Consider the following 18823-nt stretch of genomic DNA (forward strand, 5'->3'; position numbering starts at 1 on the left):
AAAGAATAATATACTTTAAATAATGTGTAATTAATAATTAATTATTTCATAAGTTAAAAATGTTGAGATGAAGACGACCAATTCTCTTCGTGCCCTTTTATTGAATGATAAGTTAGTAACAAAGTGTGAAAAGAACATAGTTTTTTATGTGGTAGAAAGCTCTCAAGAACTTCATAATCAAAGTCAAAGTCCTTATAAGCTTATTTTGAAGTTGCTTTCTGTTCTTTTAACTTGTTTTTTCTTTGCTCCTATCTAAAATAAATATTACAATAAATCATTAAAAAATTTAGCAGCCATAATCATGGCTCTGGCATTCGCCGTATTAAATATCTTTTAATCAATGTATTTCGTAGCACATTGTACTTCTTTGCGAAGTAAATATTTCATCTACACGTTGCTTTGTTACTATGCCTAAATACGTGATATATCGTACCCAACTCTGGTTAATTGACAAAATGCAACAGAAAAACACCATACTGACAAGAAATTAAAAGATTAAATCCGTAAAATTAATGCAAATCCAGGAAATTATTCAAAAAAATAAATTTATTAAAATTTCGAATAATTGATTTTCAAGATTTTCGTCTCTTCAATTTTTTTTTCTTTTTCTTTTTTACTATCCATTTTGTTTGGATCATGGCTTTTCTAGTTTTCTTCTATATATTCTTTTGTCATGTGATGTATGTTGACATCTTAACTTAACAAATTTATTTGTCTCATCGTGCCTCATGCAACTATAAGATGCTCTAATCAATCTGAGAAAAGGACCAGCAGGCTCTTCATTTTTTTATTATACAATCTAGATTAAATTTGATCGTTTTGAATTTTTTTCCTTATTTTGATATTCTTAATTAAAAGTTATATAAAATAAATATATCTTTAATAAACACTTTTTGAATATGAAAACAATAAAATTCCAGCCGTTCAAAACTAAAATTATTTATATTATCTAATAAAAAATGTGCACCCACTTTCTCATCTTTCGACCTTCTGAATGGGTAAGGGATTAGAATTACTTGTTGCGTGTCAAATTGCATATCAATTTTCATTTTTTGCACTTCATTGGTTGTATTGTCAATAGGAACTCCAAATTACTTTTCTTTCATTAATTAATTAATGGACAAACAAAAACAATAAATTCTCGGAGAAAAGTGTAATAAGAAAATACACACTCTCTTTTTTTGTAGCAAATTAAAATTGCCACAATTGCAGCTTCTTGTTCATTTGAAAATTACTATTTCAATAATATAAATCATATAAAAATTACTGGGTACAAATTTGACCAAAAATGTTACGAAGTCAAATAAATTGTAGGCTTACAGGACTGATCGATATGAAAAATCTAAATTAATTATACATTTTGTTTTCTATATTTAAATAAGGGTTATAGGGAATTTTATATTTGAATTATTTTTTTGCCTATCACTGAACAATTCGCTGGTGTAATGTTGTGCTTCATGTGTTAATAAAATCATTACATTAATGTCGCCTTCGACTAACAGATAATAATAATGTTGACTGGAAAACTCCTATCACACTTACCCATGCATGTACTCTTTCATAGTATAAAATGAGGAAACTACTATATGTTATGGTAACACATCCAAGGAGGAGGGGTGATTAAGTGTTTATCAAATTTTGGTGTTTCCAAAACTTTTCTCCGTCAAAGGTTGTTAAAGCAATTTTCACACTTAAAGTACAAGCAAATGAAGCTTGAGACAGTTTTTCTAAATATTAGGTTCCCTGAATTATGCACTAAAGAAGTTGATCACAATTTTGAAACATACATAAAACAGAGGATAAACTAAATGTGCTGGAAATGAAAAGAGTTAAAGGAAAGAGATAATGCAAGCTGTAATTGATCTTGGTTTAGCTCTATCCAACTGAGCCTATACCTCTAGTCTTCAAGCAAACTATTTGAGATTTATTCAATATGCTCTACAAGTTTGAATCGAAAACTCACTACTATGAAATAAGTTTACAGCAGCACTTTTTTTTGACTTTAGGGAGCGCTTCAAAAGCGCTCCTGTATCGAGCGCTCCGAAATATATAAGAGCGCTTTTTTTTAAGCACTCTTGTGTGTATGCTATGCAGGAGCGCTTTACAAAAAGTGTTGCCGTAAGGGAGAGGGAAAAAATCACACACTGGAGTGCTCTCCGTATGCCACCATACCGGAGCGCTCTTTATGTATGATCCATATAGGAGTGCTCCCGTATATGGTGCTTAACAGGCACGCTCTTCAAATGAGCGCTCCTGTATATTACTTTTATTTTTTTAAAATCAAATTTTTTTAAAATTTCTCCTTTTACGTCTCTTTAACAATGGCGAATCATAATATCAAAAACTAATTTAAAAATAATATCAACATAAAAATTTATATACAAGAAAAGAATTTGAAACTGATACAATAATTTCAATTTCCTCACTAACCTAGTTTAATTTCTAACAAGCCTCATAAATGAAACTATTGTTAACTTTTTGACATTGAAATCTAACTTTCTATCACAAATAGCCAATAATATATTCTAACCACTCTTCAACTAAATCTTCTATTTGCTCTATAGTAAAATGCAAATATATATCTTGCTCCAACAAAATACTACACAAGATATGAAAGCAATATATAAGTAATTAACATTATATTAACTTAATTTCAAAGCTTTTGACTTACATTTTCAGGAATAATCAACTCTTGTTGTGTGATTACTTATATATAAGTAATTCTCATAAACTTCATAACATAGTATCCACACTCCCAACTTTGTAATTGTGTAGGTATCTATAAAACAATAAAAGATGTCATTATTAAAATATGGTAGAAATAAATTCTAACTTAATTTAAAATACTTCAGCGATGAAGTTATATATATGATACAAGTATTTGCTATTGAAAATCCGGTAGAGTCTCCCCTATAACTTGAAAGTTCCAGAATTTTTAAAAAATTCTACATCAATCAAAAATAACATATTCAAAATAACAAACATAAAATATCAATCAAACAATCATTTAGATACGTACCAACTTGTTTTATTAAAAAAATAATACAAACCTTTATTCTTTTCCATGAATAAAACTCAACAGGATCAGGTCTTTTGATGTTTGGAGGGAGACCTTCACCATCTCGATAACATACTATAGCCCTATTATATAATGATTAAGCATAACAAGTAAAATTAATTGTTATAATAAACATATATAAAGAATATAGAACTAAAAACTTACTAATTAACTAATATCCTCATAGATTTGTAGTTTTTAAAGTTACTATCTCTTAATGAATCAAGATAATAAATCACAGGGATGAATGGATTGATACAAACAAGCACCCAATGTTGCTTGAAAAAAGAAAATATTTCATTAACTAAAATATCATTTAAAGTTAAAAATAAACAATAATAACAATTTACCTTGAATTGTGAGGAGCTAAAAATAATATGTTTCTTTTGCCTTTGGCTTTGAATGCATCAGTAATCTTTTGAGAATGGTACTCAACACCGTAGGTACTAGTGTTGTGCGGGCTAATAAATGAAAATTTTGTTATTAATGAGCCCAACACCATAAAAGTATGATATAAGTATCTAAAATAAAAACAAATAGAATCATTCACAACTAAAATTAAATAAATACCGCAATAAGTAATAAAATTGAGAAAGTACCTAATGTATAAACTAATTTGTGTGGTTTGTAGCCAATCCTTGGTCAGAATTTTGTTAATATTTTCAGCTGCTAATTTTTCGCTAATCATTTCACCATAAATCTCCTTTTCGCTAATCAAATTCATCCTTGCATTAATACCATCTTTACTCTTTCCTGAAATGTGGCGTAACATGTCAATAAGACTGTCGTAGACATTCTTTTCGATGTGCATTGCATTCAAGAAATGCCTAACATCTAGGGTCTTTCAATATGGTAGCTCAAAGAATATGGACTTCTTTTTCTAACCATTCTTAACAATCTTACTTGCAAATGATTTTTCAAATTCAATATTTAAATCTTTAACATTTTCAAAGAGCTTCTCACCAGTTAATGGCATGGGAACTCTACCTTTCTCGAGGTGGCCATTGAAGGCCTTCTTCAGTCGTCGATAATGATGTGTTTGTGGCAAAAATCATCGATGACCAATGAAGACATTCTTCCATAATGTTCCAATCGCACTAAACATGTATGCTCCTTATATACTGGACATACATCTCATCCTTTGATACTGTATCCTAATGAATTGCCATAGGCAGGAAAGTCATTTATGGTGCCAAACAACATTGCTCACAGGATCAAATGTTCTTCTCTATACCCATTATAAACTTCCACACCTTTCTCCCACAAAATCTTCAAATCTTCAATCAAAGGAGCTAAGTACACATCTATATCATGTCCTGGTTGTTAAGGCTCAGAAATCAACAATGATAGCATAATAAATTTGAGCTTCATGCACAATGCTGGAGCAAGGTTGTAGATTATCAAAATAACTGACCATATACTATGAGTACTACTTTGCATGCCATATGGGTTTATTCCGTTAGTGGCTAGTGCAAGGCATAAGTTTCTATCTTCAACCCCAAACTCAGGGTACATAAGATCAAACTTTTTTCTATTAAGGAGAATCTACAGGGTGCCGTAGCTTTCCATCCTTAATTCTCTCGTCAGCATGCCATGTTAAGTATTTAGCATCTTCTGCAATGCAGTATAGGTTTCTAAATCTTGGTATAATTGGAAAATACCACAATGCCTTTGTTGGGCTACATCCATTTCTCTTGTACCATGATGCATCACATTTTAGACACTTATCTAAGGTTGAATACTCCTTCCGAAAGAGGACACAATCATTTGGACATGTATGTATCTTTTCATAGTTTATTCCAATAGAACAGAGCACTTTTTTAGCCTTGTAAGTATTAGGTGGAAGCTCATTGTACTTGATAACATTTCATAGAAGAGTTCAAGCAAATCCGTGAAACTCTTATCGCTCCATCTATTCGCTGCTTTTAGGTTGTATAGTTTCAAAATAACTAATAGTTTTGTAAATTTTTTACAATCGAGGTATAATGGTTTATCAGCATCACTTTTCAACCTCTCAAACATCTCAAAACAGTCCCTAAGATCCTCTTCAATCATATCAATCATTTCATCAAGACAGTCAACATCATATGTCCCACTATCATGATCAAATGTTGAGTAGCTTACACTATCCCTCTAATCATTTGCATTATTCCTTGTCTCCCCATGCATGGTCCAACAAGTATAAGTTGGATCAATCCCATTACATATTAAATGATCTTTCAATTCTATTGACTTTACTCTTTTTTCATAGCAACATTTCAAACAAGGACATATGACTCCACGGGGGTCTTGATCACGACAAAATGCAAATTCAATGAATTCATCTACACCATCTCAATATTCTCTAGATAGTCGATTAACCGACATCCACTTACGATCCACATCACTAATATGATTATCAAAATTCAATAAACAAAAGACTTAGATTTCTATAAAAAAAAATTCAACATCTTCCTTAAAAGAAGAACCTCCCAAATGATCAAACAATTAAATTCCACAACACAATACATTTAAACTAAAAAAATCAATTCATCCAAATAAAAATTTAGTAGCATAATGCATTTAAATTCTATCAATCAATTGTAATTTAATTAATAACAATAATCTCTCTTAGAAGTATATTTTATAAATAAAATAAAAATGTTCAAGTAGTTTCTTCAACTTTAATCTAAATTATCAACTACAAATACTCTATAATTCTAATATAAATAACTTCAATTCATATATTATCTATAATATTGACTATTAAAAAATATATATGAAATTTATTCTCAAATATATGTCAATATATCAATATATTACATTATAAATTAATTATTAAAAAAATACCTTCACAGTGTAGTCTTCACAGTGGAAAACGACGGTCTTCACGGCAGCAGTAGAGGTCTTTATGGCATTGCTTTCTCCGTTGTACAACAACAACACACGGCAGCAATGGAGGTCTTCACGGCGTCGCTTCCTCCGGTGTACAGCAGCGGTGTAGATCTGGAATAGCAATGCAAATCTGGAACAGCAACGGCGGCAGATGACTTTCTGGAACAAAGAATAGCAGTGCGGCGGTAATAGTAGTACAGAAATAGAGATAGATGGTGTGACACAACGTAGAAATGAAAGAACAATAGCGGACAATTTCTGGAACAGCGAACAGCGGTGGACGACTTTCTGCACCAGCAAACAGCAGCGGACGATGATCTGAACAATGAATAGTGACAGATGAAACACTGATACAGTGATGATCTGGAAGTTGGGAATGCGCGGCCTCAGTAAATGAGAAAGAGGTTTTGAAAGAAACTCATGAATGAGGAAAAGAAAACTGACAAGGATAGAAAAATAAAAAGATCCACGGGTACTCTTCTGGAGCGCTCCTTAATGAGCACTCTGAAAGAGCTGCTCTTTCAGAGCGCTCAACCACGAGCGCTCCGGAAGATTTGTTCTTTCGGAGCAAACAATCACAAGTGCTCCAGAAGATCTATTTCTTCCGGAGTGCTTAATTACGAGCGCTCCCGAAGGTCTTTTTAAATTTTTAATATTTTATTTATATTAATTAGGAGTGTTATCTTATTGAGAAGCCCTGACATACAAGAGCACTTATTTAGAAAAGTGTTCTGTAAATTCTGCATTCACAATTTTAGTTTTTAAAGAAGTGCTCCTAAATACCCGCTCCTAAAGATATATTCTGTAGTAGTGACTTGAGAGCTAGTACAATCACTAGTATTATAAAAAAGGGTTTATAAAATGGTTATTTTTGTTAATATAATATTCAAGAGCTTTGAATCATTGAATAATGTAATGTTGATTATTCCTGAAGGCTCAATTCAACTGGTATTAACCATTTAATATTCTTGATTTATTAAACGATTGTTTACCTAAAAACCGTTTAGTATATTGTTTGAGGTTTGGTCTCAACTAATTGTGAATCAATTTATAAAATTGTTTTTTACTTAAAACCATTTAGTATATGAACAATACTAAACGGTTTAAAGAACATACTCGTTTATATATATATATATATGTGTGTGTGTGTGTGTGTGTGTGTGTGTGTGTGTGTGTGTGTGTGTGTATTTTATAGCCCCAGAGATTTGGTCATTCTGGTTCAGAATATTAATTGCTTTCTCCATGTATCTGTTTAATAAATTGACCAAATTCTTAAAATACCACAAATTATATACATGAAATAGATATTATCAATTTTCCAAAACAAAAGCTATTTACAATTTAAAGTTGCTTAAGTTAAACTAATTAGTGGCAAAAATAAAGCTCCAAATACTGAAAGTTGCCAACTATACCTATATCATCTTGTCGTCTTTTAAATGTGTGTGTTATATCTACAAGCTAATAAGTTAGTTAATTGCCTCATTGTTGCTGCTGTTGGTTGTTGTTATATCTAAATCATGCTTGAAAAATATCATGTGCTAGCTCTTCAAAGACTTCTTTCTTCTTCTATAATTTTTAAGATCCTTTTCGATTATTTTATGATCAACTAACATTCAAAGTTAACTTTTGTTAACAACACTATCAAATTGCACCATTTTTAAAAGTTAAAAAAATAATTTCCACAATAAATGAGTTCATGGTCTATGGTGCGACTAGCCTTAAAGTTTAGTAAATAATTTACCTACTACCCTAATTAATATACCATTTATAATTGAAAGTCTTAGAGTTATTATTAGATTTACACAATAGTTAGGGACATATTTTTAATGAATTTACCATTATGATACCAAAATTGGGAGAAAAATCCTAAAACCAATAAACACTTTGATACCATGTAAAAACTAAGATTAAATGAATAATCAGATTTTTGTGATCATTATTTTTGTCATGTCATAGTAATACTAACGTTTCAGCCATTTTGACTTCTATGATTATTACAAGACCCGACCCTTGCACTAACTAGTAGATTACTTTTCTTCCATTACAGGTTATGCTAGTCAATGGTTTTTGCAGACTTTTCAACCATCATTTTTCTAGGTCCTGTTTTCTTTCGCTTTGCAGGTAGTTAATTTAATTATTTCTTATTAAATCTATCAAACTATGACAAAAATTTCATATGATGTTTTAGTAATATTTAAATTATTTATTTACAAATAATGGTCAATCAGGATTGACTATTGTAATTTTTACTATTTGAGTCGTGATTGGGATTGAATACATTGATATTGTTCCATCGTCTTTACTCAAGGATCCGCATGTTTGTACATATAGACACCATGTTAATGGCATGTAGTAGTGTTTCCACCATATTGACTTCAATGATCATCATTAGGCCCGGTTCCCATGCTTATAGGATGCCGATGGTCAATGGCGGAGACAGGGGAACCAGGGGGCATGGCCCCTCCTAATTTTTTATTTTTTTCTAAATAAAATATAGTGTTATATATCTTCAGCCCTCCTAAAATATTATGTATGTTGTTTAGCTCATCAATTATAAATAGCTCATATTGCTATAGTTCAAGAAATGATTAATATACATTCATCCTTTCAAAACTTGAATATGATTATAAAGTTGTGTGTTCTTCTCATAAGAACAATGATAAATTACAAGATATTTTTGTATTTCTGCCAATTCAATAGAAAATGAAGAGACTTAGATAGGAAGGCTAAGTTGGTATGTTATAGTGGCCTTGAGATGCTAGATGATATACTCATTTCGATTATCTATATATTCTTTTATGCATATATAATGTAATTGCTGAAGTTCTTGAAGATATAGTTTTCACATGATTTATTTATTTCCAATAAGATAATACTATATGTGTTTGTAAAGTATTAATGTCATTTAATTTTGCTTTCATTTTATGTTTAATGAAAGAAATTATGGAAATTATTAAAAAACTTTGTCAAACATAGACAAAAATATCAATATACCTTAAATGTTATGAATTTGATATCTACCATAAAATTACTTATTTAAAATTTAAAATTACTATTGGACAGGTTTTCTAGAAAAAGTTATTATTTTTGTTGTAGTCAAGTTATCGAAATTTCTGATATGAATATTTTTGCTTTGTAATCTTAGGCCCCCAATTAAAATTTCTGGCTTTGCCTCCGCCGATGATGCTGTTCAAGCTAGTCACTTTTTTAGTGATTTGTTTTTTTTATTACTCTAGTTGAAAGTAGATTTACATGAGAGGTTCTAGGTAGGACCATCTTCCTCAGGTGCGCTTTTCAGTGGTATCAACCATTTATCTAGATGTAACTACATAAGGCTTGATAATAAGGGCACATATTTTTCAGACCAGTATTTCCTGCCCTTATCATAGCCGTTGGAGCTATAGACAACATCATCAAAGCATGTAGATGCTCGGCGTTAAAGTCACTATGATTAGTTTTGCATAGATGTACATGACGTATGATTTTCATTTACTTTACTACTTATACATTTTTTACGGACATGATTTACTAAATTGTGGATGCAATACTACATGAAAATGCAATATTGTTATAATTGAAGGGTATAATTAGATTGTTATAATTAATATATCATTATAATTGAAAGTCTCAGTGTTATAATTATATTTAAACAAAATTAAGGACATATTTTTAATGAATTTTCCCTTATGATACTAAACATTGGGAGAAGCATCCTACAACCAATTAGCAGCTGTGATACCATGTAAAAATTAAGATCAAATTAATAATTAGATTTTTGTGATCTTGATTTTTGTCATGTTATAGTATGTCACGTACTCAACCAAACAAGCAGAACAAGAACTCAAGAATTTAACTGATACAATGTATTACTAATCAAGTATCCATCACAGGAAATTACAGAAGTTGCAGGAAGAAATATCAAAATAAAGAGAGGTACAGATCAGAAGGAAGGGAGATACAGGGGAAAGCTAGAGAAATAAGCAACAGAGAAGAGAAGCACAATCACAATTTCCACACCCTTTCTCAATAGTCTTGTCTCTTCATATAGTATGAAGACCTCTACTCTACTCACTTTCACGTGCCATGTAACAACCTCATAATAATCATGTGCCATTCTACTATCCATTAACCCATAATCTGCATTGCTCATCCATATGGTCATCTCTTCATCGATCATACATCATGACATTGCCACCTCCTTTAAAAGCGACCTTGTCCTCAAGGTCGCAAGATCCTTTGTCTTGAGTGCAGAACAAGCATAGGTTGCTGTTCCATTCTGTAAAAGTTAATGCCAAATGCCTTGACAAAGAGGTAATGTAGAGCATTGTTGGAGAAGCCATAATATGAATGATATACGAATGGCCATGCACAAGCCATATCCAAACTTGATTTTGTGTCAAAGTGCCATTCATATGTAATGATATGGCAGAAACTACTATAACATTGGAACTTCCAAAATTGTTGTTTATCCGGCTTAAGTGACAATTCCAAGGAAATAAAATTTCCAATTTATAATCATAAACTGCACGTTCAAAAACTGCTCCAAAAGCCAATCTTAATTGAAATAAATGGAAAGATGCAGCCCCCTTCAAAACAACTTCGATATGGTAAATAAGACATAATAGTTCACGTGCCATGTAGGATGCATCCTTGGCAATATCATATACATGAAATGGATTAGCAACAATAATTCCAACTTCAAGTATATCCATGTGTAACATAGGGGCACAACAGATTCCATAATCCATTTGAAAATATGCAACATTATCTGGGGGCATAAAACCTTGATAGAGCGGCAAAGTGCACCCCAAATTGCAAACTCTAATCAATTTGCATAACACTTTCGGAGACTCAACTCTTGTGCCAGGATCAAGTACCAAGATGGTGTTTAAGCAAAGGAAGAGCCACAGTTGAACATTTTTCAAATCCAAAACTAAAAATAACTGGGGTAACCAACTAGGTACCCACCCTTTAGTAAACCTCTATGTTAGCATCAGTAACAATTCTTGTTTGACAATATTGCCATCTGATGAATATGGCTTGCTATATAAGATTATAAACAAAAGGCAATCACCACCAATACAGGGAGAAATGGTAACGGTGGGTCCAGGGTCAAATATAAAATGAACATTCAAGCTGGTTAAATACCCATTGCTAGTAGGATATCTACTATAATTAATGACAAGCCATATGAATTCTTCAGAGCAATCGGGCCAAACCTTGAATGATTGTAGGTTCTTTTGCATAAGCAAAGGAGGAGGACGAGGAGGAGGAGGAATGAAAATACCCGGATCAAATATCAATCCCTTGATAATGCCGTTGAATTGCTCAGCCAATAGTGCTACGCAAATCAAGAATTGGTTGAGTTGAGCTATTGCCACAAGGATAGGGTAGAAAGGATGAAGCCATCGAACTTCAATACACCCATGCCAATCAACTAGCACCAGTCCCACTAGAGAACTAAAGAGGATTGAAACACTAGAAGTATGAAATGTCTTAGGAGTCAGTCCCAAATGGTTTGGCTAGCAATGACAAATATTGAAGGAAATCATTGATCTCCTGGTTGTCGCCTATCAACTGTCCTTGAATGAGGTTGGAGGAGAGGCTAGGGTAGCTGAACGTGAATTGAAGCAACCTAAATTGGGCTCTAATTATCTCAGCCCAAACAAGAAATTGCTCTATTGTTTGAAACAAGTAGACTCTATGCATTAGAGGCCCAATTTCTGACAAACTGACTAGACTCTGTAAATCAACTATCATCGTCATATCAACCACTTCGCATCCTAATTTCTTTGTTGTGTTGCCTTTACAATCGTCCATAACAACCCTTTCGGCAATGAATAACGAGTTAATAATAGATAGAGAGCGTGTGGGTTCCATCTTGGCAACTGTTGGCGATGAAAATGGTGGCAGTGTAGAGTCCACAAGGAAGATGTCAACATTCTTAAGATTTATTTAGATATAGATCCCATCTCAACGCTCGTTTGCAATGGAACCTTAATAGCATCAGAGTGTGGAGCAAAACACTTGGTAGCAGATGTTGGAGAAAGATTATTCAATGGAAGCTTAATACTTGGCTGTGATAAGGATCGGAGCGATGGCAGCATGTGATCATCCATAAAGCTTGACTTGACACCTCCAATGGTCGGTGATGTTAAGCACTCGTCTTCAAACCCTGATCGATGTTTAACCGCATTAATCATAGCCTTAATTCAGTCGAGGCGATGTTCACGTCGCTCCCAGGAAGGCTTCAAGGAATCCATTAAGCTTTTGGTCTCTTTAGCCACTTGTTCAATTGCTTGGTGTAGTTCCTCAAGTTTGGTCTCATCTATGTTGTTAGCCATTGAAGCGAGATAGACTCTCTCAATGAAAGCACCTTTGTCACGTACTCAACCAAATAAGCAGAATAAGAACTCAAGAATTTAACTAATAAGCTCAATGTATTACTAATATTTAAAGATACAGAGAAGTGAAGTAAAGGCTAACTCAGATAAGATACTGAGGGCCTAGCGTGTTGTATTTATAATGAATTATCGATTACATAAATTAGCTACAGGAGGTTATAACTGCATAACAGATTCACATGAGTATAACTGAAGCTATATACAAAACTGAAACGTGTTACCATCTAACACTAATCAAGCATTTATCACAGGAAATTACAGAAGTTGCAAGAAGAAATATCAAAATAAAGAGGGTACAGATCAGAAGGAAGGGAGATACAGGGGAAAGCTAAGAGAATGAAGCAACAGAGAAGAGAAGCACAATCACAATTTCCACACCCTTTCTCAATAGTCTTGTCTCTTCATATAGTGTGAAGACCTCTACTCCACTCACTTTCACGTGCCATATAACATCATAATAATCATGTGCCATTCTACTATCCATTAACCCATAATCAACTTTGCTCATCCATGGTCATCTCTTCATCATACATCATGACATAGTGATACCAACATTTCAACCATTTTGAGTTCTATGATTATTAAAAGACCCAACTCTTACACTCAATAGTTGATTAGTTTTCATCCATTACAGGTTGTAACTTGTAAGTAGTAAGAAATTATGATTGGAAATGATTATCATTGATCAATACCTTCTAAGTGTGTGATTAACATATTGTAATTCATTATGATTATCTTATTAAGCAATTAAGAAATTTATGTGGTAAACATTCCTTAATTACATACCCGCCAACCTCCCCCCTCTCTTGACTTTTTGTTATCACCTATGACTATTATTCCTCTTCGATCCTATAATTTGCTACAAATATATATTATCTTGCATTGTGATACATTATACTCCCTCCGTTTCAAATTATAGGACACTTTGAATTTAAAGAAGCAGTTTTTTACATCTCAAAATATGATGGATATTTTTAAAAATTTATATTTGTTTTGGAAAGAAAAGGTTGTTAAGTTTATTTAATGAGATTTATTAGTATGTGAGATTTTATTTAAAAATGTCTTATAATTTGAGATGAAGTGAGTATTATTGTTCATTTAAAGATAGCTTATATATCATTATAATTAAATATATATATATATATATATATATATGTAGGATAATAGGTAATTATATGTATCTTGCATGGAAGATGGAACAATTCAAATATCTATACAAACTTGTCTTATGACGAACTCGGCCAACTTTGTATGCATGGAAATTGTTTGGGGTAAAATCAAATTTTGACTCCAAGGCCAACTATTGGGGTTGAAAAGAGTTGTTTTGGCCAAAGCCTACCTAAAGCCTCTAGAAAATAGGTGATTGAGGAGAGACTTAGTCAAGTAACACACCATTTCAAAAAAAGCAAGAGTGCAAGAAGTTATGGGAAAAATTGCAACCAGTGGCCCTAAAAGTGAGCATGAAACATGAAAAAAACTATCACTTTGTATTTATAAAAAGAAAGACACCACACACATGCAAAGGTCTCTCTTCAACTCTACACACAACTTTTCAACAATTCAATCCACTTGCCCTTTGCAAAACCCAAACCTTGACCTTGTGTCATCCCTTACTTCACCCAGCACAACTCCTTTTATCTTTCAATAAATTCGACACATTGCCCTTAGCATGCCACTCATCTAACAATGAGCATTGAAGTTTTCTAGCAACTAATAGAGTACCAGCTCCTGTAACAGCATGCCAGCGCCTTTCCTATTTTGTTTTCCATCTTACATTTCTTGTAATTTCTCTTTTACCATTATCAATATCATCTATACTCTCACCACGTAAATCTTATATGTTTTCCCATCTTTATTCCTCAATTTTCTTTACTTTTAAGCATATGTATTTGGGAAATTTGTGGTAAAGGACCCTAGCAACTCACCATTTTATTTTAGAAGTTAAGAACATCGCACCTTTTGAGGATATATGCCTTTGGCATGCCTGCACCAAAAACAACGAGAACACAAGATACACCTTGTCATTAGAAGATTATATGAGATTATAAAATTCAAACAAATTTACTTTATGCCCGGTATCTCCCTTCCTAGTTGATATTATATTAATTATAAATTACTAGGGTTGAGAATTCAAAGTTTGTTGAAAATTTATTTTATTTCATTATAAAATATTGGGATTTGAATTTCAAAGATATAAATTTAATTATTTATTTTATTTAATTATTTTAATCGAAGATAACGACCGAATACATTTCTTATATCAAAATGTATCACAATAAAATTATCAAAATATATCAATTTAAATAGAAATATTCAATTTAATATTCAAATCTAAATATAAAATATAATTAATTAATATTCATTTTGTTTGAGTTTTAATTTAAATTTTATTTAATTGAAAGTTTAAATTCAAAATTCTCTCAAACATTGACTTAGGCAGTGATTATAAATAGAGTTATGAAGGTATATGCAGGTTCATTTGTCAAGTCTGAGTTTCTATCTTGTATTGTATCTTCAAGTCTATTATATATTTAGATTTTTAGATGTCTCATTATTTTTTTTTCCCGCTAATGTATTTGCACAACTATTAAGTGTTTTGCACTTAGTTAGTTTGGGTTTTTTTTGTTCCCTAGATATTATTCATGTTATCAGTTCCGCAAGGCCAGATTTGCAAATTGTGGTTCGCATGCAATTCATGTCTGGTATATACCCCAACCAACCTCGTCAAACAATGAAATTAATACTTAAATTTTCAATATACTAATATTTAAAAAATAATTTATAAATTTTGAATAAATATTTATAAATAATAATATTTAAATTATTAAATATTAAAAATTTTAACAATACTTATTAAATTTTATTTTGAAAAAGCTTCAAAGCGCTTAATTTTTCTTGAAAAAGAGTTCAAGAGGTAAATTAGTATCAAAGGATAGAGCCAGTAATATGAGTTGGGCTTGCAGGCTCAACTTGCCAACCCGCAAAAAATTGTAGGTTGAGTTAAAAAATTGGGTTCAATTATATACGAGAAAGTTTTGGCCCTCCTCGTATAACTTAAACCTACAGCAGGCTAACCTATGGGCTGGCAAGTTAACCCACTTATATTTTTAAAAATAGATAAAAAATAAACAAATGAGATTGAGTTTAAAATAAAGCTTTCAAAACAAGTATGCATGAAATTGCAATTTAAAGTACTTGATACTTTTACATTTATTTAATTAAAGTTTAAATTATGACAGAAAACAATAAAAACACACTGCTCATATAATTAAGTAGTAATATAATATCACTACTATAGAATTATGCATATTTGACAGTTATTTTCCCTTATATTTGACGGTTAAAAACTGTCAAATAAGACACCGTCATTTATGCAACTTCATATACTTGACGGTTATTTTAACTGTCAAATATGTGATATTATACTTGACGGTTCTAAATAACTGTCAAGTATAAGGTAAAAGAACTTGCTTTAACTGAAAAAATAACGTCATATTTGATGGTTAGATGTGAGAACCGTCAAATATTTATGTATATATGAACATATTTGACGGTTATAATGTCATATTTGATGGTTAGATGTGAGAACCGTCAAATATTTATGTATATATGAACATATTTGACGGTTATCAAAATAACCGTCAAATATGTTGTAGAATTTTTTTTTTATATGGCAGCTGCGTTTAAGCAATCCCCCTGTAATAGAATTGACATTATTTCATAATCCAGACAATCCAGCAAATATATATTATCATCAGCAACATTCTTTCAGAATTAAAAGAACATGTACACACACACACACACACACACACACATATATATATATACGCATATATACACAGTCACATTAATTATAAACAAAAAAGTTGTAAATCTTAATCCTAAATCACAATTCTATCCTTAAAAATGAAACAATAATTCTATCCCAAGCCACATTCTTTTTGCCTTTAAGCTAGACTAAATGTGCACTCACTAAATGCGTGAATTTTGCATGATCCAAAGTTGAAATATATGTTGGCACCACTCTTCCACGACTTCATTGATGTGAGCATCCCCAAATTCTTCACAATAAGCATCATCATAATACTGCAATTTAAATTATAACCATATCAAAGTTAATTAGCTAACTAATGAAATTTTGCCATTTATAAAATGTATATTTAAATTAAATATGAACCTTGGTAGGGATTGAAGTCTTGGCGTGAGTGATGATGTCCCTAATGAATCTCATCACGCAATATCCACAGTCCACCGAATCTGGTATTTGACGCGGGCACTTTAAAAACAAAACAAACAAAATATATTAAGTTATTGAATAATCATTAATAAATACTTGAACAATTAATGTTTAAACACACGTACCCTTATTATTGTCCACGTGAACAATTGGTGAAATGGTTTGACCTTAGGAAAGTTAAAGATTCATTCATGCAGTACAAAAACACAGCCCTAAAAACACAGAAGTTGGTAAGTTTGAAATATCAAAAATATAAGTATGAACTTAATTAATGCACTTACTTGTTGATTAATTCCGCCATATCTTTGTGATTACCCGGTTGTCCGCCAGCAGAACACAAGTAATAGATGGCCAATTTCTCATATTTTTCTTCAGCCGGATCAAGGGCAATCAGCATCCAATAATCCCTAAAATAATTAACAATTGTAAAGAATATATAACAAATTGAAATAGTTAATAAAATTGAGAAAACACATTAAATATAATAAATAACTAACCCTTGCACATAAGGTATCAAGAATAACCTCCCCCTTTTTTAATAGTCCTAGCTTTGAATGAATCACACAACCGCTTTGCTTGATCTTCATGATCAGAGTTTCGAATGTCACGGAAAGCAACAATGTCATAAGGACAAATGCAGGCAAATATCATAGTAAGGTTGCGGGGCACGACAAGTGTATGATAAAGAAACCTAAAATTAATAAATCAAACAGATTAGTATATATTTATAAAAATAATAACCACTCTTGTGAAAAAGAAGTACCTCAAATAAAAATCCATGACGGTCGTGCTAATCATGCCACGGTGGATTACTTCATCTACGACTTCGAGTGTTATGTGATTGGTATGATCTCTGTCATACATGCCATGCTCGAATGGGACATCTACAGCAATAAAATCATGAATACTCCTTTGCATGTCAGTATATGCCCTTAGTGAAGTCAGGAATTTATGTGACAATTGAGGCTCCATCTTTTGAAGCAGGGGAGGTGCGATAATCTTTGACTCATGGCCAGTTAATTGTTTGCTAGGGAAGTATTTTTCCTTGGACTATATACTAGAGATAGTTAGAGATCAAAAGTTATTATATAGATACCTTATTTTTGTTTGAGATTAGCTTTATAATTTTATATATATATATATATATATGTACCTTATCTTTGTTAAATATTGGCCTTGTAAGGGCTGTGGGCCATGCAACAAAGGTGCCCAATGCATCTCCTACAATCATCACATCCTCCGTGGGAATGGGCAGCTGATAGTTGTCATCCAAAGAAACTTTTAGACAAACTCGTACGTGGCCTAAAGGAATTGGCACATTATGTATAGTGCCCCCAGGGAGATTATACATTATACCAATTGCAAACACACGGCGATCTGGACTATTTGCCAAAAACTAACATTCGGCTTCACCCTAAAGCAATGGAAACATTTATAAGTTATTAATACAAAAATGAATATAACTAAAAAAAATAGTAATATTACCTCAGGAAGGTTCAGATGAGAAGGCTGAGCTATGGTGCAACTGTCTCTCTTACTATTGGAACTAATGTCTACAGGAGTGGATGTCTTTCCCTGGGACGTGAGCAATACACCAACCAACTGATGTAGTATATCAACCTCATCTTTTAGTGCGTTAAATTCAGCTAAAGAAGGCATTGCACCTTTTAATGGCTTTGTAGTCCTAAATACTTACTTCTTAGTGACGCCAAAACCAACACCCCTAACGCGTCCGCAGTGGTCAGGATTACCCAATGCCTGACCCAAGATATCTTCATCCTCTGGACGCTCACCCTTTGAGACTTCATATGAGATAGCAGCCTATGTGACACAAATTGAAAAACTTAAATTATTTGTTTGAATGAAAAAATTAAATTTACTATGTCAAATTAATAATATTGACACTTACACATTTATTGGCTATCTCCTGAACATGCTCATCTGTAATGTTACCCTCTTTATTTATTCAGCCTTCTAAAAAAAGAACATGGTGGGATATGCTACTAACTCCTGTGCCTTCTCGCTCAATCTATGCATGCCAATAGCAAAAGAATTAGCAATTAGCAAATATAATGAATAAATATGGAGTAATTTTAAAATTAATAAATTAGTAATTAATAAATACCATCTTTTCCTCTATGCCTGAATACCCCACACGCCCTTTCTTAAAAGGATAAGGATTTTTCTTAACCAACTCCTGATTTTGTTAGCTCAATTGCTGTAAAAAAAAATTAAAATCAATTAAACTTA

The 18823-nt window shown here is 32.0% G+C and overlaps 1 protein-coding gene across 1 annotated transcript; it reads right to left on the minus strand.

Annotated features, from left to right (window-relative positions):
- Positions 1 to 16019: 16019 nt before the first annotated feature.
- LOC129289194 (uncharacterized) lies at positions 16020 to 18232 on the minus strand. The gene is made up of 8 exons (XM_054925997.1): positions 18059 to 18232; positions 17727 to 17969; positions 17337 to 17623; positions 17142 to 17264; positions 16889 to 16980; positions 16514 to 16593; positions 16358 to 16422; positions 16020 to 16032 (listed from the first exon to the last, which is right to left on the minus strand). Exons 1-8 carry the CDS (start codon positions 18230 to 18232, stop codon positions 16020 to 16022), a joined length of 1077 nt encoding a protein of 358 aa, XP_054781972.1.
- Between the last annotated feature and the right edge of the window lie 591 nt (positions 18233 to 18823).

This window comes from Prosopis cineraria, unplaced genomic scaffold (assembly GCF_029017545.1).
Source record: "Prosopis cineraria cultivar Desert tree isolate PC_DT_omini unplaced genomic scaffold, ASM2901754v1 PC12, whole genome shotgun sequence".
NCBI lineage: Eukaryota > Viridiplantae > Streptophyta > Magnoliopsida > Fabales > Fabaceae > Prosopis > Prosopis cineraria.